The following is a 26,533-nucleotide window of genomic DNA, read 5'->3' on the forward strand; positions in this document are numbered from 1 at the left end:
GGCAGCAAACTCGTCACTCAAACTCAGAGCCACAGAACACCCTGTACACCGGCTCCCTACCCTTCCCTTCCTAACAAAGAACACTTAGATGCACTTTGACATTCGTGATCTCAACCTATCCTCCGAAGCCTGAGCTAAGACGGATGAAATGAAGCCTGAGCTAAGACGGATGAAATGACACCATGTGATAAGCGGTTGGCCCCACATCACACCACCGGTGAAGAGCAAAGCCAGACTGGAACTGAAGCCACTTATGACAAGGCAGGTGTCTGCCCGCTCCCCCTCCCAGCCCCACACTGCCAGGACTGGCAGAGGGCAGGGAGGTCAGATGATGTTGCCTTCGGGTTCTATGCCCGGGGTGACACAGATCGATCAACACTCTCCCAACCTTGTTCAAGTGCCCTTGTGGTGCATAAGTCCTAGGACCAGGCTGGAATTTGGAACACACCACGTGGGGCAGTGTGTGGATTTCTGGACCTGTTTGCTTTTATTTAAACAAACTGGCTTGACTTCAAAAAAATTCAGCCAGGGCCGATGAATAATCAAAAGTCTCAAAACTCACCTCGAGAAAATCTTCATGTTCATTTTATTTAAATACGTTCAATAGTGTAAATGTCAACCACCCATCCACTCCCCTCAAAAGAAAATATATCCCCTTACATCATGCCAGGTCACTAGGGAACCACAAGATAAAATGGCTAACATCAGACTTAATCTGCTGCTGCTGCTGCTAAGTTGCTTCAGTCGTGTCTGACTCTGTGCGACCACAGACGGCAGCCCACCAGGCTCTGCCGTCCCTACGATTCTCCAGGCAAGAGTGCTGGAGTGGGTTGCCATTGCCTTCTCCACAGACTTAATATGCTTCTCATCAAAAGCCTGAATCCTAGTTTAAATACACATAAAAAAGGAAAATTGACAAAACTGAGAGACAAACTTTATGCAGAAAGTGAAATTCAAAGCACTTCTTTATATAGCTCTGAAATTCATCAATTTCTTTAGCCCTCCTTTTCTTGCTTTTGAAACTTCCCATCGATTGATTTATTTAACGCTAGGCTACAAATCCACTTTAGAGTACAAGTTAATAATGTTAAGAGGGAAAGATCTGGATCTGCCTTAATCACTTTTGAGTCTTGACTGTAAACATTAAAAGGAACTGATGACAATGTACCTCGTATTTGTGGGGAAGAGGTAAACACTTCCACTTTTGGAATACGCACATGGACCCAGCTATATAGTTCTGGTTCCCGTATTAGCAAGTCAGATACATGCCATTGCACTCTTTCTCTAAGGAATCACCATTCGCCTCCTGTCTCCTGCTCTTCTCCTCTCACTGAACCCCAAGCAGTGACAGGTTGATCTCAGGGGTGGCCCTTTGCCCTAGGTATGCTGTCAGACACACCAAAACACAAACTCTAATAAATTCTCTTTAATAGTAAATTCCACTGATACAGATAATTGGAAGAGGAGGACATTCTCTTGGGACTCACAGACTTCAGAGTAAATGCAAGCTCAGAATTACCAACTGATGAAGGAACATTAACATACTTCCAAGGAGTCTGCCATTCTTTTTTTTTTTTTTTTGGTCATACTACTTACAGGATCTCAGTTCCCCAACCAGGGATCGAACCCAGACTACAGCATTGAAAGCCCAGGATCCTAACCACTAGACCACCAGGGAGCTCCATGGCATTCTTTTTCTAACTGCCACTTATCAATAGTATGACCCCTGGCAGGACATGTACACAAAACCATTGCTTTCTCTAAGAAGTAGATCCAATATCTGCTCCATTTATTTCGTAACACTGTTCTCAAAAATTCTTTAGAAAGCATATAAAAAAATATATAAGTAAACTGTACTTAATTGCTATTAAATTATTCAAAGAAATTATTTTTTTTCTCATAATGTAGAACTGGATGCTATCTTTAGGGTCTAAAAAACTAGATTATCTAACAAATGAAAATAATTGAATTACAGGAAAACCTAATTATAATTCTCCTCCTAATTCACTCGATTCATAATTTACATTGCAATGAATTTGCTGGTTAGGGGATTAATTAAAATCACTGCTGTAAAAAAAAGGGTTCATCCAATAATTCTTTGGGAATGCAAATTCAAGTTCAGCAAATAATAAGCACACTTTGAAAACGAAATAATGTTCACATTTTAGGAGACGATTAAGCAAATTAAGAAATCATAACCCAAAAGTGTTTTTAAGTGATCTTATTGATTTCCTCCAAGCTGAATGTTTAGAAAATGAAATTTGAATTATAAATCAATTATAAACCTCTGTACTCAGGTATTGTGTATGTGTGTGTGTGTGTGTGTGTATGTGCTCAGTCACTCAGTCATGTCCGATTCTTTGTGACCCTATGGACTATAGCCCACCAGACTCCTCTTTCCGACTCAGGGGATCTTCCCAAGACAGGAATTGAACCCATGTCTCTTGCCATCTCCTGCATTGGCAGATGGATCCTTTACCAACTTAGATATTGTATAAGAAGCAAATAACATTCAATAAAAAGTATTGTAAATTTTAAAAATAAAATAAAATTAAATTTAAAAAAGGCATCAACACCAGTATAGGAATGTGAGCTTCCAGTTTTGCAGAGACACAAGTTCTAGTTGTTAACCAACTTCTGGCACTCAACTTCAGGCTAGTCCTGCCTTGAATACTAATCAAATGGAAATGACCTGAAGTTAACCCTCCACGTGTAAACCCTTTCTTTAAAAAATTATAACAAGGAAACACATTCTAACAGACTTTTAGAAGGTTAGAAAAAGTGCACAGAGCCCAGCACAAATTTAACAGAACTAATAGCTCTGCTTAAACCCTTTCTTTAAAAAATTATAACAAGGAAACACATTCTAACAGACTTTTAGAAGGTTAGAAAAAGTGCACAGAGCCCAGCACAAATTTAACAGAACTAATAGCTCTGCTTAAACCCTTTCTTTAAAAAATTATAACAAGGAAACACATTCTAACAGACTTTTAGAAGGTTAGAAAAAGTGCACAGAGCCCAGCACAAATTTAACAGAACTAATAGCTCTGCTGCCTGGCAGCATTTTTTATCAGGATCATCAAAGATCTAAATTTTTGTTTTTTTTTTTCTGGATAGTAATCAGTGCCTGTGTATTGGCAGTGTGGAATATCACATACACAACAAGAAAGTCTGCAGCAGGAATCGCAGACATAGAAAACAGACTCGTGAACACAGTGAGGGAAGGAGAGAGTGGAATGAACTGAGAGAAGTATGGAAACATATACATTACTATATTTAAAACAGCTAGCTAGTGGGAATTTGCTGTGTGACACAGGAAGCTCCATCCAGAGCTGTGTGACAACCTAGAGGAGTGGGATGGGGTAGGAGATGGGAGGGGGGTTCAGGAAGGAGGGAGGGGACATATGTATACTGATTTATGCTGATGTACAGCAGAGGCCTCCCTCATAGCTCAGTCAGTAAAGAATCTGCCTCCAATGCAGGAGACCCCGGGTTGATTCCTGGGTCGGGAAGATCCCCTGAAGAAGGGATAGGCTACCCACTCCATTATTCTCGGGCTTCCCTTGTGGCTCAGCTGGTAAAGAATCCACCCGCAATGTGGGAGACCTAGGTTCAATCCCTGGGTTGGGAAGATCCCCTAGAGAAGGGAAAGGCTACCCACTCCAGTATTCTGGCCTGGAGAATTCCATGGACACAGTCCATGGGGTCACAAAGAGTCGGACATGACTGAGTGACTTTCACTTTCACTATGGCAGAGGCCAACACAATATTGTAAAGCAATTTTCCTCCAATAAAATAAAAAAGAGTTACTTCCACATACGATATTACAGAAGTTACTTTTTTTGAATTCCAAACTTGAGATTTAATAGTGACCCGGTTGGCGCCTTCACGATAAAACTGAATGTGTCTAGAACTACACACCATAACAAAAAATAACACACTTGATTTCCTGCTCCACATTTATTGGGGCCAGAGAGGCCAGGTGTTTTCCTTTCAAATACTTGGAAAAATATAACACAACAGCAATTTCTTAAATACAGAACAAAACTTTCTGGATCATGAATCAACAGAGATGTAATAGCCTATAGATAGCCACTGTAACAGTTTTATAAAATGTCATTCATCTAAGGCATTCTGAAACTCTTTCAAACCACACATATACACATATTCTATATACATGAAGGTATCCATTCATGAACAGACAGTTTTTTAGAAGCACTTTGTAGGGAAGGCTAAAGTAATACACATTTAGATTCTACATAGTTTTTAAGAGACATTTTGGGGTTCTAAGAAACAGTGATTAACATTCAAACCAACATAGATTTTCAAACCTGAATAGGTAAGGATTTTTGTGATGCCAGCTACAAGAAAATTTATACTGTGAGTTGTTTGTTTTTTCAAAGGCCTCTTTCAAACTAGAGGTTTCAAGTCAGGAATAAACATTCACGGCATGAACACAGGATGCCTAAGTTTCCAAAATTTGCTTCCATATGGTTTTCTTCTTCACCTCCCCACCTCACCTGGATGCTGAGTTATTCCTTCCAGATGACAATGCGGTGAAGGATTTTTTGAATTTCTGTTTCAAGTGGACTACAATACCCCAAACACAAGATTTTTGCCACGACATCCAAATATCATTAAATAGACCCATATTTCTTCCTAGGACAGACAGAGATCACTAGCAAAGAACAGAGCTGACAAACAGGAAGGAGACAAGGTTCAACCCTTTCTCTGGCCAGTTATACAAAACGAAAGCATCAGTCTGTTATCAAAGTTGTCAGCTTTCCCCACTATAAACACAATCTCTAGACTGGCTTGCAGCTTGCCCTCTGATGCACCAGAGATATATTTGGGTTAACCAACCAACCCGTTCCTGTTGATTCCAACAGTCTCACACAACCCAAACTGTTGAGCGATTTAAGAAATCAACCAATTTTCAGGCACTTTTCAACATTTAAAAACTTAAATCCAGTTATTTCAAATCTATTGGACAAACACTCCCCACTCCCCACAAAAAAGTAAGCTAATTCTTTCATAGTATTTCTGTGAGAAGACATATTCCTCCAATTTGCCAAGGAAAGAGCATTAATGCTTTCTTCCTCCTTTTCTTCAAATTCCAGAGCTCTGCTTCTGATAATGTAGCACTTTAGGTTACGTGAAATCAGCCCCTGTTTAAAGATTCTTCGTGGATCCAAGCTTGGAGAGTATATTAATGTGGGGGAGTACATTGCCATGACGGACATTCTTGATACAAAATTTTAATTTCAGTTGAGTCCCTGTGATCCCCTGAGCAGCTGTAAATGCCCTGTTCTATAATGAGGCAGTGTAAGACAAAGAAAAGTATTCAAATCTATGTCCATTTATATTTATACTAGTACAAAACAGTGATAGAAGAAGATACTGATTTTTTTTTCTGACGTATTTATAGTTTCAAAGGAAAATAAAGACACTATTGAGAAATCTCTAATGAATGATTAAAAATAGTTTGGGGTGGGCTGCCATTCAAAATTTTTCCCAGAGTTCTCATCTATGTTCTATACAAACTGTAAATAAAAATGTACACAACCAACAGATGTATTTTACATACATTGGATATCAATATGTACTTGTGAATTAAAGTTCCTTAATATACACATCCCCACTTAGAATATAATCCATTACATAGGCAAAGCATCATTCTGTAATAACAGGTCAGGGATAGCAGCAATACAATAGTCTAGTTGTCCAGTGACCTCAGAAAATATCCTAGGTCCTGATGTGGTACTCCGAGCTTCAGAAAGAGCCATCCACTAATATTTAATACCGTTCTCATGAAGTACCAGGCTACTTTGCTAATGGCAATTATAGTAAAAGGTACTGTCTTTTCAAAACTCGTTTATTCAAAATCTGACTGGATGGTACAACAGGAAAAATAAGCCACCATGAGGTGATACAAACACAAAGTGTTAAAGATGCAGAAAGCATGGACATTTTGTTTCTCAGGTATTTTTTGTTGTTACATCACTGCCCTGTACATACAAAAGGTACTCAAGATCACCCGAACAGATGCTGAAAGAGCAAAACTTTGCTGGGAAGAGGCCTGCTCTGAACTGTGTTCGAAAATACATAAATAATTTGATTATCGATCTGTGTTTTACAAACTGACAGGGCATCATACTGAGTACTGCTTTAAGAGTTATGAGTCGAAACCTTTGGGTAACTTAATGCACTTGTAACCAAAACTGACATATATAATATGCAAAAAAAATTAGGTTGATTTATAATAAACCATATTAGCCCCAGAAGACAGAATGGGTTTCAAGTAAACACGTATTTTGTGTGTACTATTGGAGATATCCATTCATGCCCAATGGATTCAAACTTTAGTTAAGCGGCAAGTTACATAGATTCTGGATATATCTATGACTTTAATATTCACTCTTGGTGGGTACTTGTAGGTCCAATTCTAAATCTGTTGGGCACATGAACAGAGAGCTCAAGAAAGGTCCCTGATACCTACGATGACAATTCTGAATCCCTGCCACTTTACCCAAACTTCATATTAAACAATCCTGCAGACCACCACTACTGGCTGGAGGCAAAGTTGATCACCCAAGGGACAGATGCTAAATTAGACCAGACGGTTTCACCTGCTGCATGCAGCCCTTTTTCTGGGAAGGGCCAACTCCCTTGGCATAGCAGTCTCTCTGGCTTGAAGCTGAGATCACACAGGAGAAACCTATTGTGTTTCTGCCAACTTACTGGCGAAATCAGCGCGCCCAGTAACCGGCAGAACCACCATATCAACTCCCAAGATAAGCAGCCCTCTTATAATTCCCATGAGAATAACAATTCTTACAAGAATTTCCCCTTAAACAGTCTTATTCTTCCCCTCCTACAGGAGGTTTTCCTTATGCTTCTTGTGATGGTCAAATCAACCCAGGACAGACTCTGGCTTCTCAGTGAGAGTGTGTGTCGTGATGGTTGGCAGTGCATTTATTATACCAAGTGTTCATTCAGGCTTCATGGATTTGGTGGGAAGTTGAACAGTCCACTGGGGAAGCCTTTGAATGATGACACGATGATGTGTTAGTTTCTCTTCATCAACCCAGAGCTTCTCAACACACTCCACAGACACAGTCTGGACTGTTGAACCTGGGCTCTCTTTACACAGGAACACACACAAAAGCGCTTGGCCTTTATGGATGCCAAAGGTGGGCAGGCAAGTTCAAAGTCTGGACACAGAGGCACTTCCAAAGTTTGGCAGGGAGGAGAAGGTGAGTTCATTAAGTGGGGTTTTAGCACTGCAGTCTTGTATAACCCAGACACCTGCGGCACACGGACACGAACTGAGCTCTTTAGGTTGTGGATGGGTCATGCTTTTTCTTCTTGCCCCGGCAGGACTTGCAGACACAGCAGATGATGCACGGGGAAGCCAGAAGCAGCAAGGGTGAAGTCACCAAGGCGATGATGCCCAACCCCACGAGAATCCCAACCACCTGGAAATGTAGAAGAAAAGCCTATTCAGCACGTCAGTCTTCCTATGTATATACACCACCATCAGCTGTGGACTGCTCTTGCCCCCTGCTAAAATTTCATAGATTGAAACTCTAATCCCTAAGTGGAGGACGATGTGTGGAAATGGGAACCTTGGTAAGTAATTAGGCCATGAGGGTGGAGTCCTCATGATGGGATATAAGAAGCCACACAAGAGAGCTGGTTTCTTCTCTACTCTCTGCCATGTGAGGACACAGTGAGAAGAATGCCATCTATAAGCCACAAAGGGTGTCCTCATCAGAACTCAACAACACTGGCACCTGAGTCTCAGACTTTCAGTCTTCAGAACCATGAGAAATAAATATGTGGTCTGAGTCTTCCATTCTATGGTCATTTGTTACAGCGGCTCGAACTAAGACACCGTCTCAGGCACATGACGCAGTTACAAATATGAGAGCTTCCATCCAGTGCCCGGCAATGGTCTAAACTGGAGATAAAGCAGGGAGACACCAAGGACAAACCAAATGCTCACTCAGGCTCTGGCGCAAGCTCAGTGGGATCATGAACTGTCTGTGTTGGCTGCCTCTCTACTTGTTTCTCAGCAGTCTCAGAGGAAACGGTAACATCCTCAGAGGGATATTAATAATGGCTACTAGGCTATGAACACCAACTTCCTCAAAAGGAACATGAAAAACTCTTAAAAATAAATCTCAGGACTCCCTTTGAGCCTGCCACGTAAGCACACAACGGTATGTACAGAGGCTTCCACGCCCCAACACAGCTCATGGGATTTTAAGACTTCTGCCTTCCATAGCAAACATGCCCCAAAGGGCTCTAGGGAATTCACTCTACCAGTTTTTTTCAGGAGGAACGAGCATTCAGCTTTGCCTTTATTCTGCTGGAGTGTTTTCCATAAGGTATTACAGAAAAACCTGAACGAACTCTTTGGCCAGTCTGATTCTTGTCTGCTCTGTCACCCTGACTCTCCACTTCTCTAGGAGACTGGGCTCCTGGATTAACTTCACGCCCAGAAGTTCCCCAGAACCTCTCAGGCTGGGATGAGTAAGAAGGGAATAGAGGCGGGGAAACTGAGTAGGTGGGCTTTTCAACCCATTTAAAGCCTGGCTTCTCTTATGCTCCTCCTAAGGTCGGGGTACCTGTGTTCGGTTCCACATCACTGAGGCTCTTGAGTGGCCAAGCTTATTCCTACACGGCCCTCTGTCATAGTGTCTGAGGAAAATGTCATTCTGAAAAACAAAGAGAGAGGTTTTGGTAAACACACAGTTTTTGAATCAAGAGACGGGTACTAACCCCATCAGATCACCTCAGTGGATAAAATTAACGATGGGCTCTAAGAACTCCCGAGTGACAATTCTTAGATGATAGTAGTTTTATAAATCATTGTGTGAAAACAGATTATAGTCCCTGAGACTCTTTATTGATTCTAAAGAAGATTAACGACCTGACTGATTATCTTTGAAAGGTAACTCTAGTAGAAGTGCAGTATGGAATGAAAGAACCTTGAAGGAGATAGCTAAAAGGCTCTGTTGTAAACCAGCTGAGATAACACGCCAGTGGCTGAGACAGACAAGAGGTAAATACAGTCATGCAGAATTATGTAGGTAACTAACGGGATGGGGAACCAGGGAGAAGAAGCCCCAGATGAGGGAGAAGCACTGGGTAGGAGGCAGGGACTTTGTTGAGGGAAGGGACAACATAGAGAAGGATTCTGTTGGGAAGATGATGGCCACAGTTTGGACGTGTTGAACTTGAGACGTACAAGCAGTGCTGTTCAAAAGGCAGCTGATTATACATATCTGGATTCTGGGAAGAAGACTTGGGAAACAGTGTCCTTGGGCCAAAGAATCCAGAGAAGTAGATGAGATTACACCCAGGGAGAGGGTATAGAACACACATATTTAAGAGCAGGCCAAGGGGAATACCTGTCTCCCTGACCACTTCAGCTGGAATCTTCTCTTGCCCTTGGCACTTCTGTTTCTCAGGCATTCAGACTTGAACTGGAATATACAACATTGTTCTCTGGCTCCCTGAGCTTTGAAGGACACTGCTGGTTTTCCTGGGCCAACCAGCTCACAGACAGCTGCTCATGGGACTTCTCAGCCTCCAATACCATGTGAAAAAATACCTTATGCTAAATCCCCAAGAATCAATCTATCTACCCACCTATCTATTCTATTGGGTCTGTCTCTCTGGATAACTTTGACTAATAAAGTGACTATTCTACACAAATTTGGGAGAAAACAAAAGAGTAGACCAAAGAAGAACCTGGAAAGGAAATTGAGCAGCAGCCAGAAAGGAAATCAGAGGAGATGGTCTCACTGGAATGGAGGTGATCAAGATGTCAAAGGCAGCAGAGAATCTAGGAAAGGGGAGGACTAAAGTATCCATTGGATTTTACTCAGAAGGAATCACTCAAAGCCTTGAGAGAACACAGTCAGGGTCTGGCTATCTGAGTCACTGCAATGACTGGAGTGTCAACAGCTAGAGGCTTGGCTTCTAAAGGAAGGAGAGAAACAGAATGGCAGCAAGGCAAAGCTGCAGCCTTGAGAAAAGTGTTACTTGTTGTTAAATGGGACATAACTGAATCCATGGGTAGGTTAGAGAGCAGGGAATGGAAGCTGAAGTCATAGGAGAGAGAAGATAGAACCCAAGGGGACAAGTCTCTGAGGATCCCAAAGCAGAGGATGAAGACTATCTCATCCTCTGAAACAGTGGAGATGAGAATCAAGGCGGGAACAAACCCAACTCCCCAGAGCAAAACTCAAAATCACTCTTTTTGGTGTTGGTCTCAGGCTTGGCTTGTGGACAATCCCCCTTCCTCTAGACCGACACTAAAACTTCCCTATAAATAAAGACCAACACCATCATCTGACACGGAACACTTGGCTACAGAAACACATCGTGACCCACAAGCCAACGGTCCCTGGCCAAAATCCAGGAAAATGAGGCCTCAAAACACAATGACCAGAAGATGCCGCGCACCTAGCAATCTCATGTCTGTACCATTTCACCTCGAAAACCAGAACAGTTCAAGCGACAACACTGTGTTCTTTGCAACACCACACCCAGAACACATTTCAGCCGAAGGATGCAGCGATCTGGCACACATATTTATTCCCCTAGGCTCTTGCCTCCTAAAGAGAACCTCATGGGCTCAACCTCTGTGGATGTGAATCCTATTAACAAGCTGGTTAAACCTGAAGGGGAAAAAACTGGATTTGTTTCATTTGTAAAGCATGAGGGGTACATAATCATGAGTCATACCCTCATCCAGAGTATCATTCATTTGGAATTAGGAGACATCTCAAATATCAAACATTATTATAATTCAAACTTAATTGTAATTCAAGGGGTTATAACAAATCACATATTTTAACAGAATGAACACCTGTCTGTCAACCTGAGTCATGGAGATTCTAGAGTCTAAAAGGTCAAATTTCTTCTCCCCAATGCATATGCCTTCCTGAAACCCTGACATCAAGCTGATTAAGATTCTTACTCATAGATGTCAGCCTAAATAACTTATCTAATTTTTAGTTAAAAACCAGGCATGTGGCCAGCACGCAGCCATGTTAACTGCATTCACTGAGTGTGTATAATGCTAAAGACCGATACAAACTGAAGCAAACAAAGCAATTAAAGGGCTTCCCTTGTGGCTCAGCTGGTAAAGAATCCGCCTGCAATGCAGGAGACCTGGGTTCGATCCCTGGGTTGGAAAGATCCCCTGGAGAGGGGAAAGGCTACCCACTCCAATATTCTGGCCTGGAGAATTCCATGGACTGTATAGTCCATGGGGCACAAACAGTCGGACACAACTGAGAAACTTTCACTTTCAAGCAATTAAAACAAAAAATTGCAAAAAGAATAGCCACCCATCCAACCGTGACTGAGGGCTTACACTGATACAAACATATTTTAAAGGTCCGAATTGCCAAAACAGGGAATAACTATAAACAAACTGCAAAAATAGGGAATATCTAAAGGGAATATGTCGCTGCAAACTGTAAAACACTAGAATTGAAAACAATAGAATTCTCACCAATTCTTCATATTACCTTTTAAATGAGGTTACCATTAGCCTCAGCACTGGACTGAATGGAACTACACCCGAACTTGAAAAGACATACCTCACAAATAGCGGGGGGAAAGAACAATTAGACCAGATCCCTTATGTGGGAAGGGAACCCTGGGAGAGCAGTAACAATCTTGCTGTCACGCTCATGAACGAAATAGTAATTAAGAGACGCCACTCATTTAAATGGCTTTTCTCCTTAAATTAAAGAAGAAAAAAGCAATCTAATTGTGACAGGCAGAATAACTGATCCCCTAAAGATGTGCTGTGCTGTGCTCAGTCATGTTCTTTGCAACCCCATGCGCTGTAGCCCGCCAGGTTCTTCTGTCCATGGAATTTTCCAGGCAAGAACATTGGAGTGGGTTACCATTTCCTACTCAGAGGATCTCCCCTAAAGATGCCAATGATCTATTCCCCAAAACATGTGAATGTGTTACCTTACATGGCCGAAGGGATTTTGCAAGTGTGATTAAAGACCTTGAGACGGGCTGGGGTGGGGTGGGGGGATTAGCCCTTATTATCCAGAAGGGCACGATCTAATTACATGGGTCCTTAAAGGCAGAGACGTTTTCTCAGACGTTTTCTCCCTCAGTCAGAGGGAATGGCTCTGGAAGCTAAGACTATGGAAGAAGGCTCAGAAAGATGTGATGCTGTCGCCTCTAAAGATGGAAAAAGGGGCCATAGCCAAGGAATGTAGGCAGCCTCTAGAAGCTAAAATAGGCAAAGAAATAGATCCTCTCCAAGAGTCACCAGAAAGAACACAGTCCCAAGACAACTTGACTTTAATCCAGGGAGACCCATGTCAGACGACCGATGGACAGAACTAATGATAACACATCTGTGTTGCTTTAGGCCACAAGTCTGTGGTAACTCATTACAAGAGCAAAATCAAACGACCATGCTCATAGTTCTTTAAACAACAGAATGAGACAATGCCCCCAAAGCTGGAAATGTCCCTAAAACAAAAGCTTGCCTTTAAAGGTAGGACGACACACTTAAAGTAATCAGAGAGAGGTATGTGAAGAAGCAGGCTCAGGATGTTTCATTAAGGAAAAATAACTTTCTTTGGCAGGAAAAACAAAACAAAACAGGTTCAATGTTTTAAAAGGAAAGTCCATCAGATATGGGCTGTCACATAGACACAGGATGGAGGAGGATACACGGGGAGACTCTTCTGGGCTGCACTTACGTCCAGGTTCTGAAGGCAGTACCAGCAAAACGTGTGTTTGCAGTTTTTACACATCATCTGAGCACAGCCTTCGTTGCGCTCGATATAAACCCGGCACACTGGGCACTGCTTAATAGGGGCGTCTGTCTCCGTCCCAAAGAGGGTTCTAGAAAGAAATGAAGGAGAAATTATAGTGTAAGGATCAAGAATGCTGAGTGATTTTAAAAATCTAGGACAAGATGAACACCAACCAGAGCTACGGGTAAAGTGGGCTGAATATAATTAAACAGCTGAACTCTGTGGTCATCCACTGAATTCTCAGGGCTCCTGATAGGTAGGGAGGGAACTCGTTGCTGGCTGTACTTAACTTCATGTCCCAGGAACAGGGTGGGGGTAAAAACAGGCGCAGTGCAGATTACTCCTTGTTCAGATAACGCAAAACAAAGAAGCTTAATTTATTTATCGTTAGCTTTGAGTGAATTACATAATTGTATTTTCCATAGCTGATTAATCCATTGTTTTGCCAAATTAGTCTTTCATTCTCTGAGCACACGCTGTCTGACTAAAAAGTACAAGAAGTCTGCCACGCGGTGGAAAAACCAGCTCAGGATCCAACAGGGGCAGAGATCATCTATACAACGATCTGTGCAAATAAACAAACGGATGGGGATGGGAGGGAGTCAATCGTCAATACTTTCAAATAAATGCCCAATATCATTGAAAAGACCTGCTTCAGACAGATGAACAGGCCAGCAAAGCTTACAGGCTCAAGGGGCAGAGAAAATAAGTGGAACTGAGGTGGAGGGCGACCTGTGTGAGCCAGGCCTGGATTGCATTTTAGCTACTATTCATCAAAACCACGACTCAGCACATGAAGACATCAGGTTCACAAAGTGTGGTCAAACTTATGATTGGATTCCATGCTCATAATAACCCTATAACGCAGTGGGACAGCCGCCATTTTCATTCCTCCCATTTCTTTTTTTTTTTTTAATAGAGCACTAGACTTCAATCCCTGGGTTGAGAAGATCCCCTGGAGAAGGGAACAGCTACCCACTCCAGTATTCTGGCCTGGAGAATTCCATGGACTGTATAGTCCATGGGGTCTCAAAGAGTCGGACACGACTGAGTGGCTTTCACTTTTTCACTTTCAGACTCATAGAGGCTGAGTGACTTGCATAAAGTCACAAAGATACCAGTGGCAATGTCAGAACTCTGTCTCTCCTCTGGGATCTTCACATTGTCCTGTGATTCCTGGAGACCTTGCTGGGTGGCAGTGAAAATGTGCCTGGTACTGGTTAAGTGGGCACATGCCTGCCACATGTGCTAGCTCTTTTTCTCCTCTTGATGTATTTGGTCGGCAACTTAAGCACAGCATCACACCAAGTAGCATTTCTGTTCCTGGAGAATGGCCCTCCATACTTCAAGGATGCAGAGTGATTAAGCCAACTAGCCAACACTGTTATTTCTGTTCTTGCTGATGCAAAACAGCCGTAGCCTCAAGCAAATCAAGGGATCAAACACAAAGTTCGCTCACTCTGGGCCCTGCCGCTGCCATAAATACCCTCTGTCCTGCATGGTACAGAGTGAATTGCTTCTCATCATAGCAAATTCTCAACCTCATTATTGTTTTTTTTTCAGAGCATAAAATATCAAAAGATAAGTTCTTTTCCTCTAGTAAACATGAATTTTAGCAGCATACTACCCTGAAGGGCTGTTGTTTCTATTGCTGTTTCTTTTAATATGACTGGCACACCCCACGCACCGGCAATTGAGTCAGCTAAGAAAATCATTTCCGCACCTCTTCACAAGCAAGAATGATGTGTGTCAATTGTAGGCAGTCATGGTACCTAAGCAAATGGCTGTGGACAAAAGCTATGACTTCCTACATACAGAGAACCAGAGGACCACAGCCTCCTACCTAAAGAGAAATCAAAACTCAGAGAGACTACCTCTGCTGCTGCTGCTAAGTCGATTCAGTCGTGTCCAACTCTGTGCGACCCCATAGACGGCAGCCCACCAGGCTGCCCCGTCCCTGGGATTCTCCAGTCAAGAACACTGGAGTGGGTTGCCATTTCCTTCTCCAATGCATGAAAGTGAAAGGTGAAAGTGAAGTCTCTCAGTTGTGTCCGACTCTTAGTGACCCCATGGACTGTGACCTACCAGGCTCCTCCGCTCCTGGGATTTTCCAGGCAAGAGTACTGGAGTGGGGTGCCATTGCCTTCTCCTAAGACTACCTCTAGCGTACCTGGAAAGTTATTCACGGGTAATTAACTAAAATCCATTTAGACCTGCTGATTTGGTGATTCTTAGTTAATAACATACCCATTCTGAGATACTTCTCAGGAAAGCCTTGCAGGTAAAGAACTCACCTAGACATTTCATCACAATATGGCTCTTTCTCCAAGCAACAGATTTCTAAGAACACGGGTGAATGATCCCAAAGATCAAGTTTCCTTCCTTACCCATGCTCTGTTGGCAGGATGCCGGGCTGACTGTCCCTGCAGGAGACTTCTGCATGCCAAGCATCCTTGCAGCACGAGCAGAACTTCAGGTGGCAGGAAGGGCACTCCACCAGCACGGGCTGTCCTGGGTCACTTGTTGCGACGGGGCACACCGTCTGACAGTCTGCCACGGGACACCACGTTCTGCAGGGGTCCAGGTGGACTTCTAAAGAGGAAAGAAAGAAAACACAACGGTCTATCTGTCTTCCATCCAAGCCTGAGCTTTCCTTTCTGCCTTCTGTTTATTCTTTTTTATGGGTCAACATTCATAGATGCTCAGTACCAACAAGGGCAATGATTTCTATCAGAGGTCTTCACAGTGGATCCAGTACCATTCTACATCACAGGTCATTTAAAAGTGTGATGATAAAGGAGGGAAAGAAAGGGAAAATTAGGACATATTACATTTAAAGTTTGGAGGAGGAAATGGCAATCTACTCTAGTATTCTTGCCTGAAAAAAATCCCATGGACAGAGGAGTCTGGTAGGCCTCAGTCCATGGGGTCTCGAAGAGTCAGACACGACTGAGTGACTAAGCACCATATTTAAAGTTTAGAGTGGATCCAGACCTGCACAGTGGAGCTAGGTCAGCCAGCCCTGCCCTACTTCTCAAAGTAGGTGCTCATGGAATAGGTCACCATTGCCCTTTTGAGCAAGAGAAGGAGCCTTCTCAGTAATCAAAATACACAACTTTTTTGGAATATTTCTAACAGTTCAGCACTCTAAACAGGCAAATATCTCAAGTCTCTTCTTCAATTATTTTGGGTACTGTCTTGGAGAAAAATAAGGACATGAGGAACCAACGAAAGCAAAAGAAAAAAAGTTCATAAAAGATTTTGTCCTTTCAGGCACTGAGAGATAGTGAGGCTTCTTCTGTTGTTCAGAGAGAAATTAAAGAAGAAACAAACAGTGTAGTGATGAAACAGTATCTAGTGTGGCTCAGCCAAGAAGGCAGATGAGCTGTCAATGTGGATATTCTGCTACCCTAGGAATGTGCTACTGAGGTTGTACAGGTTGTAAAAGATCCACACATTCTAGAAACAGAGGGTAGGGACTTCACAGGCCATAAAATGACCATCACACACTACACTGGCTAGACTCATGTGGCATGCTGAAAAGAAAGTAAGGTTTGTGGGTGGACAACTGTCTTCCTGTGTGAGTGTTTACAAATCTTGTTCCACCTTCCATTTTCCAGTCAATAACAGTCCATATTCTTGTCACATAACATAAACTTTTGGTGGAAAATATCATGTGGAAAATGATGTAAGAAGCAGAGGAGCCCGTTTTTCTCTGAACTAATGCATTTTGCAAATTTTGAACTGGTGGGATTCTAGTTTCAAATCACTTAAGGCTTGTGATTCTTGGAATTTCCATGTGGAACACAAACAAATCCAAAGAGTGGTGCAAAAATGAAATGAAGGTATTAAGTAGGAGCTTAATGTTTAAGGTAATAGTCTTACAAATTCAGTATGGAGGGAAAAAGACTGAAATCCTCTAGGAAACACTGTCTCCAATAATATTTCCTCCAGAAAATGCAACAATTGGACCTATGCTTATTACAGGTTTTCATTCAAAAAGAACATCCTTAAACATATCTTCTTATCCAATAATTCTGGAGGGCAGGAGTTAGAGAATGATGAGTCAGGTGAAATCAGAAAAAAGAAGAACCCTAAGATTAACACATCTTCAGACTCTAAGAGGGATGAACCCCTCTAAGATCCCTAAAATTTGGGGACAGGCTGATCAGAAAGTCAAGGGGATACTGATACATATATGGCTCCAAGATCTTGAACTTTGATTTCCACATCATTTGTATTTTTTTTCTCCAAACTCTTCACTGCTTCACAAACACAAAGCCCAAAGAAATGAAGTCTGATATGTAACTTAGCACTAAGGATTCCCACATTAAATATCTACTTACCATTCTAAATCACAGGTCTTTCAAAAGTTTGATAACAAAGGAGGGAAAGGAAAGGAAAATTAAGACATATTAAAAGTTTACGAGGCTTCCCTGGTGACTCAGACAGTAAAGACTGCCTGCGATGCAGGAGACCCAGGTTAGATCCCTGGGTTGCAAAGATCCCCTGGAGGAGAAATGGCTACCCACTCCAGTATTCTTGCCTGGAGAATTCCATGGACAGAGGAGCGTGGTGGGCTACAGTCCATGGGATCACCAAGAGTCGAACACAACTGAGTGACTAATACTTTCACTTTCATAAAGTTTAGAGCATCCCTAGTTAGAACTTGACATGGAACAACAAATTGGTTCCAAAGAGGAAAAAGAGTATGTCAAGGCTGTATATTGTCACCCTGCTTATTTAACTTATATGCAGAGTACATCATGAGAAACGCTGGGCTGGAGGAAGCACAAGCTGGAATCAAGATTGCCGGGAGAAATATCAACAACTTCAGATATGCAGATGACACCACCCTTATGGCAGAAAGTGAAGAACTAAAGAGCCTCTTGATGAAAGTGAAAGAGGAGAGTGAAAAAATTGGCTTAAAGCTCAACATTCAGAAAACTAAGATCATGGCATCTGGTCCCATCACTTCATGGCAAATAGATGGGGAAACAGTGGAAACAGTGGCGACTTTATTTTTCTGGGCTCCAAAATCACTGCAGATGGTGATTGCAGCCATGAAATTAAAAGACGCTTTCTCCTTGGAAGGAAAGTTATGACCAACCTAGACAGAATATTAAAAAGCAGAGACACTACTTTGTCAACAAAGGTCCATTTAGTCAAGGCTATGGTTTTTCCAGTGGTCATGAATGGATGTGAGAGTTGGACTATAAAGAAAGCTGAGCACCGAAGAATTGATGCTTTTGAACGGTGGTGTTGGAGAAGACTCTTGAGAGTCCCTTGGACTCCAAGGAGATCCAGCCAGTCCATCCTAAAGGAGATCAGTCCTGGGTGTTCATTGGAAGGACTGATGTTGAAGCTGAAACTCCAATACTTTGGCCACCTCATGTGAAGAGCTGACTCATTTGAAAAGACTCTGATGCTAGGAAAGATTGAGGGCAGGAGGAGAAGGGGACAACAGAGGATGAGATGGTTGGATGGCATCACCAACTCGATGGACGTGAGTTTGAGTGAACTCTGGGAGTTGGTGATGGACAGGGAGGCCTGGTGTGCTGCAGGTCATGGGGTCACAAAGAGTCAGACACGAATGAGCAACTGAACCGATTGATCACCTTAAAATGTTCAACTGGGCAACTTGTCTTCAAAACTCTAATCAATTAAAATTATTTGGCAGATGTTCTGACTTGTTTCTACCAACTTACTATGTCAGGTATCTGGGTGGCATGACAGAAACAGAAACAATAAATAGAGGAGCAATTAAAGATTTAACGAACTCCTATTAACAAAAGGGCCTCAGTATACAGTGCAGCTACAACACACAGTCCAACACAAAAAAGCAAGAGAAGGTACTTCCATGGTGGTCCAGTGGTTAAGACTTCGCCTTCCAATGCAGGGGGTGTGGGTTCGATCCCTAATGGGGGAGCTAAGATCCTACATGCCTTGTGGCCAAAAAAAACCCCAAACATAAAAAAGAAACAGTATTGTAACAAATTCAATAAAAAAGACTTTAAAAATGTCCACATCAAAAAAAAGGAAAAACGTCTCTAAAGAAAGAAGGAAGGGGAGAGTCGGAGCCACAGGAAACAGCGATCACTATGGCAGTACACAACTGCCAGTGTTAAGGCTCTATATTGTTCAGCCCTGCATTGAGCTATTTCCAGAGGAAAGACACAACTCTCCAGAGAGAGACATTTGTCTAGGGCACCTCTGAGTCTCTTGGAGAAGAGCAGCATCCCACAATGGGACGGGGATCTGCATGTGCCAGTCTGGCCAGGTTACACTGAAAGGGTACCTGACTGCAACACGGCACCTGTCCTTCAGATGGTCCTTCAGCCGGGCTCCCAGAAGAGCAGCTCCGATAGAGAAAAGTCAGTAGAAACTAAAAGGGCTGTTTTGCTTTTTTTCTAAATTATTATAATTCCAATACGAGCTTCATTTTGCTTCATATACCTTGTGGTTCAAATAGGCCCGAGAAGCCAGGCTGGTAGAAAAGAGAAAAACGCTGAAGAAGCATCAGACATTGGCAGCCCTGGCAGCTAACAGGACTTCCCAGAACCCAAGCCAAAAAGGAACAGATTAATGGACAGCAGGTGGTGGCCAAAGCACTGCCACGTGAGCAAACACCATCTTCTCCTTTCTCCTCCACACCAATTATCTGAGGGGAGTCCGAAGGGAAGGAGAGCCCCCAGGGCTAATGCAGGACTTTCTAAAACACTTTTTATTACTACTACTATGAATGCAGTTCTACCTCCTGGCTTTTGGCTCAGGAAACACAGTTATTATGCAGATAAACAAAATGCACATTATCCAAAACATTTAAGGTTCAGTTTCTTCCTCCTTCCAATTTCTATTCCAAAGATAGAAAAAAAAAAAAAGGAACTTATGCATATTCAACTAATTTCTTCTGTATCAACAGTAATGAAAGTTTTCTGTAGCTTTGAGATGAGCCAAAGCTCAGAAATCTAGAAAAAGAGAATACTGCCTGCAACACGTTAATACGAACATGATTTAAAAGTGATTGATAGTAGCAGACTCACAGCAGAGACAGATGAAGTCATAGACGAACTGGAATTTACTTATGAAAATTAGAATTGATTACTGAAGTAAAGCCTCAGGACTATTTGATCTTCAGATTCTGCTTGTTCATGTAAATTACACAAGGCAGGAGATGCTATTTAAAACTATTTTGTACTTCTGTACTCTGACAATTATTAGGACATAAAAGCATTCCAAGAAAATAAAACTGCCATGAAACCGAAAGACCACGTCTGACCCCAGGAACTGTTTTTAGTTTTCAAAAACTAAATTTTGGACCCTTGGATTTCCCACCTAGAACTAGATATGTGAAGCTTGCTTTTCATTTGGTTATATATTTTCTCAGATGACATGAGTGGTTTTTCTGCCGTCTTCTACCGTGAGGCTGTGCCGAAAAAGAGATGGTATGAAATTTTATTATTGTGGGAAACACTATGCACTCAAGCTAATTTAATTATCAGCTGAGATAAATCAAACTGTTTTAATTTTTATGACCCACTGCATTTTTAATTATGCCAAAATTAATTTGCTTTCTGCTATCACAAAGAACAAAGGTCTTCTGCAGATAGTTAAAATGCAATTAAATTAAACTGATTGGAATTAACATCTGCCACAGTAAATATACCCAAACAGAGGTGGCCAACAGCAGAAGAGTTGTTTTCAAGATAGCTGATGAGAACAAAAGAATTTCAAACTTGGAAACAACTTTTCACTGGTCATAACAAACACCCTCTTCCAACAACACAAGAGAAGACTCTACACATGGACATCACCAGATGGTCAACACTGAAATCAGATTGATTATATTCTTTGCAGCCAAAGATGGAGAAGCTCTATACAGTCAGCAAAAACAAGACCAGGAGCTGGACTGTGGCTCAGATCATGAACTCCTTATTGCCAAATTCAGACTTAAATTGAAGAAAGCAGGGGAAACCACTAGACCATTCAAGTATGACCTAAATCAAATCCCTTATGATTATACAGTGGAAGTGAGAAATAGATTTAAGGGACTAGATCTGATAGATACAGTGCCTGATGAACCATGGAATGAGGTTCGTGACATTGTACAGGAGACAGGGATCAAGACCATCCCCCTGGAAAAGAAATGCAAAAAAGCAAAATGGCTGTCTGGGGAGGCCTTACAAAGAGCTGTGAAAAGAAGAGAAGCGAAAAGCAAAGGAGAAAAGGAAAAGATATAAACATCTGAATGCAGAGTTCCAAAGAATAGCAAGAAGAGATAAGAAAGCCTTCTTCAGAGATCAATGCAAAGAAATAGAGGAAAACAACAGAATGGGAAAGACTAGAGATCTCGTCAAAAAAATCAGAGATATCAAGGGAACATTTCATGCAAAGATGGGCTCGATAAAGGACAGAAATTATATGGACCTAACAGAAGCAGAAGATATTAAGAAGAGGTGGCAAGAATACACAGAAGAACTGTACAAAAAAGATCTTCACGACCCAGATAATCACGATGGTGTGATCACTGACCTAGAGCCAGACATCCTGGAATGTGAAGTCAAGTGGGCCTTGGAAAGCATCACTACGAACAAAGTTAGTGGAGGTGATGGAATTCCAGTTGAGCTATTTCAAATCCTGAAAGATGATGCTGTGAAAGTGCTCCACTCAATATGCCAGCAAATTTGGAAAACTCAGCAGTGGCCACAGGACTGGAAAAGGTCAGTTTTCATTCCAATCCCAAAGAAAGGCAATGCCAAAGAATGCCCAAACTATTGCACAATTGCACTCATCTCACATGCTATTAAGTAATGCTCAAAATTCTCCAAGCCAGGCTTTAGCAATATGTGAACCATGAACTTCCTGATGTTCAAGCTGGTTTTAGAAAAGGCAGAGGAACCAGAGATCAAATTGCCAACATCTGCTGGATCATCGAAAAAGCAAGAGAGTTCCAGAAAAACATCTATTTCTGCTTTATTGACTATGCCAAAGCCTTTGACTGAGTGGATCACAATAAACTGTGGAAAATTCTGAAAGAGATGGGAATACCAGACCACCTGATCTGCCTCTTGAGAAATTTGTATGCAGGTCAGGAAGCAACAGTTAGAACTGGATATGGAACAACAGACTGGTTGCAAATAGGAAAAGGAGTATGTCAAGGCTGTATATTGTCACCCTGTTTATTTAACTTCTATGCAGAGTACATCATGAGAAACGCTGGACTGGAAGAAACACAAGCTGGAATCAAGATTGCTGGGAGAAATCTCAATAACCTCAGATATGCAGATGATACCACCCTTATGGCAGAAAGTGAAGAGGAACTCAAAAGCCTCTTGATGAAAGTGAAAGTGGAGAGTGAAAAAGTTGGCTTAAAGCTCAACATTCAGAAAACGAAGATCATGGCATCCGGTCCCATCACTTCATGGGAAATAGATGGGGAAACAGTGGAAACAGTGTCAGACTTTATTTTTTGGGCTCCAAAATCACTACAGATGGTGACTGCAGCCATGAAATTAAAAGACGCTTACTCCTTGGAAGGGAAGTTATGACCAACCTAGATAGCATATTCAAAAGCAGAGACATTACTTTGCCAACAAAGGTCCATCTAGTTAAGGCTATGGTTTTTCCTGTGGTCATGTATGGATGTGAGAGTTGGACTGTGAAGAAGGCTGAGCGCCGAAGAATTGATGCTTTTGAACTGTGGTGTTGGAGAAGACTCTTGAGAGTCCCTTGGACTGCAAGGAGATCCAACCAGTCCATTCTGAAGATCAGCCCTGGGATTTCTTTGGAAGGAATGATGCTAAAGCTGAAACTCCAGTACTTTGGCCACCTCATGTGAAGAGTTGGCTCATTGGAAAAGACTCTGATGCTGGGAGGGATTGGGGGCAGGAGGAGAAGGGGATGACAGAGGATGAGATGGCTGGATGGCATCACTGACTCGATGGACGTGAGTCTGGGTGAACTCCTGGAGTTGGTGATGGACAGGGAGGCCTGGTGAGCTGCGATTCATGGGGTCGCAAAGAGTCGGACACGACTGAGTGACTTAACTGAGTCTAAAGCTGTTAAACTGAGACCATCAGAAATTAGAAGTTTGCATAACACATGGTTAGTGAGTATACGATAGGATCGGGCCTTTTTTACTCCAAGAATATAATTATTTATGTAAAAACAAACTCATGCTATTAAACAGATTTTAATCCTTCCATCACTTTTATCTTTGAAGCAACAACTTCAAATGCTCCATCTCAGCAAGTCATGATCTCCTTGGAGGTGAATTCATGCTTTCAGTAAGAATATACTGTGTGAAGGAAACTGCTATGATAGGTGGGGTAAGGAATTTGCCTTGATTGTCAAGCTTCTATACAATGCTATAGAAACTAGGACAAATAAGGATGGAAACACACGGGAAAAGATTTGAATTAAGATGAAAACCAAGTGATATAATTGTGTACCCAATCCAAGGTATGATCTGGATTCCGGAAGATGCTTTCTTAGTTTAGTTCAGAAAAAACTGGGGCCAAGATTTGGAGGTGGCAGTAACAGTAATGAAGAATAACAATAAAGGCAGTGATAATATATCGAAAGCACCCTGTGACATACACAGTGTTAACTCATACATTCTCTGCAGCAGCCCTGGGACAATCATTCCATTACTATCCTCATCTTATAGGTGTGGAAATTGATGGACAGATAGGACGAGGCAAATACCAATGAACACTGTGCCTCTTATTCAGGTCCCTTTAGAAATTTCACCCAACCTACTCATAAATATCTTTTCTTACAGACACTTTAGCTCTTCAGAGGAGAGCTGAAAACATCTAGAGACTGTTTTAGGTTTAAAACTGATCAACAAAAAAGAACAGGAGGGTAAGCTGAGGAGAAAGGGTTACCATGTAAAAGCATAAGATAGCTTGGGAAGGAAATCCAAGACTTAGTCATACATTTACCATGAAACACCAGAAAATCAGACTTAGAAAGAAAACACACAAAGAGAGAGATGATAAGGATGTGCTTGTGATCAGAAACTATGAAAAGGAAGGTGACTAATGAGAGATAGGATGTGTTAAAAACATAAAACTGAACTGATGATTAAGTCATTCAGTATCACCCAGTCTTCAACCAAAAACGCTAAAAGAAACCAAATAGTGACGCAGGGCGCTCTGGTGAGAAGAGACTTTAATAATTAGAAAAGATGGCATAGAAACATTTTACCAAGGACAAACACAAGAGTGAGATGAAATTCGAAGAGCCATCTTATAAAGGTTAGGGCTCAAAAATGAAAGGAGGCTTGTGGGAAAAGCTGATAACAAAAGAACTTTCAAAGAAAGATGGAACCATAGCTTGAAACCACATCTGGAGTTGTACCTGGCACACACAGATGCTCAGTACATAAATAAGAACACACTGAATACACGAGTGAATGCAGGAGGATTAACAGATAACAGGAAAATAAATTCCTACTGTATTCACTTTCTTAAGACAGAGAACAGAAGGGGAGGGGCCAAGATGGCAGAGAAGTAGGACGGGGAGAACACTTTCTCCCCCACAAATTCATCAAAAGAGCATTTAAACACCGAGTAAATTCCACAAAACAACTTCTGAATGCCAGCAGAGGACATCAGGCACCCAGAAAAGCAACCCAAGTCTTTGAAAGGAGGTAGGAAAAAATATAAAAGGCAAAAAAAAGAGACAAAAGAGGGAGGGACGGAGTTCCGTCCTGGGAAGGGAGTCTTAAAAAGAGAGAAGTTTCCAAACACCATGAAACCTTCTCACTGCCGAATCTGTGCCGAGCTTTGGAAGCACAGAGGGCAACATAACAGGGAGAAAAAATAAACAAACAATTAAAACCCACAGATTGCGAGCCCTATGGTAACTCCCCCATCAGAGAAGCAGCGCAGACGCCTACACACACCATTAGCAAGCAGGGGCTGGGCAGGGAGGTGTGGCGCGGGCTGCATTGCTTAGAGTAAGGACCTGGCCTGAATACCCTGAGCGCTATCTGAGCGAAATAATTTGGGCTAGCAAACCAGAATGTGGGATATCTACCACGCGAAAAGCCAGCCCTAACCTAAGACACCGCCAGGCCTGCGCACAGAACAAAGGACTGAACAGAGATAGCCGGCTGCAGACCTTCCCTCTCCGGTGACAGGCAGCCAGAACCGGAAGGGGGCAATCGCAGCCCCAGAGAGACATTATCTATAAAACTGTAAGCAGGCTTCTTTGCTAACTAAAACTTCTTGGGGGTCTGGACAGTCAACATCTGCCTGAGAAGGTGCGCCGGTTGTACACCTAGATAACCGAGCGGCGGGGAGGCGATAAGTCGCAGCAATCGCGCTCGCCAAACACCTCATCACCTGAGCTGCTCGGACCTGGGAAGGGCACAAAATGCTGGCCCAACCGAGTCTGCGCCTCTGAGGACTACCCGAGTGCCTGAACCTGAGCAGCTTGGACCCGGGAGGTGCAAGCAGCCCAGGGCCGGCCACAGATGGTTCCCAGTGGAGCAACCTAGAGCCGGAGCAGTGTGGGCAGGGAGGCTACACGCGCCCTGAGCGGGGGCAGACCCAGTGTGGCTGAGGCACTGCAAGCGCACACCAGTGTTATTTGTTTGCAGCATCCCTCCCTCCCTCCCCACAGCGAGACTGAACAAGTGAGCCTTAAAAAAAAAAAAAAAAAAAGTGTCCTCCACCGTCCCCTTTGTGTCAGGGAGGAAACCAGACACTGAAGAGACCAGCAAACAGAAGAAGCTATAACAGAGGGAACTGCCTTGGAAGCTACAGGCAATAGGTTAAACCCTGTGGTTACTACCGACTACATAGGAAGGGGCCTATAGATCTTGAGAAATATAAGTTGGACCAAGGAACTAGCCAAAAATGAACTGAACCCACAATACTCACAACAAAACCAGAGAAAGTCCTAGATATATTTTTACTATTTTTACGATCATTCTTTTTTTTTTTTAATCTTTTAAAAAAAAATTTTAAGTCCTCTATTATTCCTTTAATTTTCACTTTTATAACCTATTACTTTGCAAAAAAAAAAAAAGACCCTATTTTTTTTTTCTTCAGCAAACTTCATATATATATCTTTTATAATTTTTTGACCTTGTTTTTTTTTTTTTGTTTCTTCTTCTTTTCTTTAACATTGTATTCTTGAAATTCCAAACTATACTCTAGATTTTTAAATTTAGCTTTTTGTTATTTGATATCAATTTTGTACCTGTATTTTCTTTATAATTTTTGCGACTTTGTTTTTGTTTGTTTGTTTGTTTTTCTCTCTTTTTCTTCTTCTTTTTTTTAACATTGTATTTCTGAAATTCCAAACTCTACTCTAGATTTTTAACTTTTGCTTTTTGGTATTAGTTATCAATTTTGTACCTATATTTTCTTTATAATTTTTGCAACCTTGTTTGTTTGTTTTTGTTTGTTCGTTTTCTCTCTTTTCCTTCTTCTTTTCTTTAACATCATATTTTTGAAATTCCAAACTCTACTCTAGATTTTTAATTTTTGCTTTTATGTATTTGTTACCAATTTTGTACCTTTAAGAACCCAATCTTCAGTACCCATTTTTCACTAGGGAGTGAGATTACTGGCTTGACTGCTCTCTCTCCCTTTGGACTCTCCTTTTTCTCCACCAGGTCGCCTGTGTCTCCTCCCTAACCCCTCTATACTCTACCCAACTCTGTGAATTTCTGTGTGTTCCAGACGGTGGAGAACACTTAG

At 42.0% G+C, this 26,533-nt stretch overlaps 1 protein-coding gene across 2 annotated transcripts in view; it reads right to left on the reverse strand.

Moving 5' to 3' along the window:
- Positions 1–3,941: 3,941 nt before the first annotated feature.
- Positions 3,942–26,533, reverse strand: part of RNF144B (ring finger protein 144B) — a 159,421-nt gene continuing 136,829 nt past the window's right edge. Inside the window, exons 5-8 of one of the 2 annotated variants that reach the window (XM_059880352.1) lie at positions 15,203–15,407; positions 12,759–12,903; positions 8,634–8,723; positions 3,942–7,478 (exon numbers count right to left, since the gene is read on the reverse strand). In XM_059880352.1, the coding sequence (XP_059736335.1) occupies positions 7,338–7,478; positions 8,634–8,723; positions 12,759–12,903; positions 15,203–15,407 (581 nt within the window). In that variant the 3' untranslated portion in view covers positions 3,942–7,337. 2 annotated transcript variants of the gene reach the window in all.

This window comes from Bos taurus, chromosome 23, assembly GCF_002263795.3.
Source record: "Bos taurus isolate L1 Dominette 01449 registration number 42190680 breed Hereford chromosome 23, ARS-UCD2.0, whole genome shotgun sequence".
NCBI classification, from domain to species: domain Eukaryota; kingdom Metazoa; phylum Chordata; class Mammalia; order Artiodactyla; family Bovidae; genus Bos; species Bos taurus.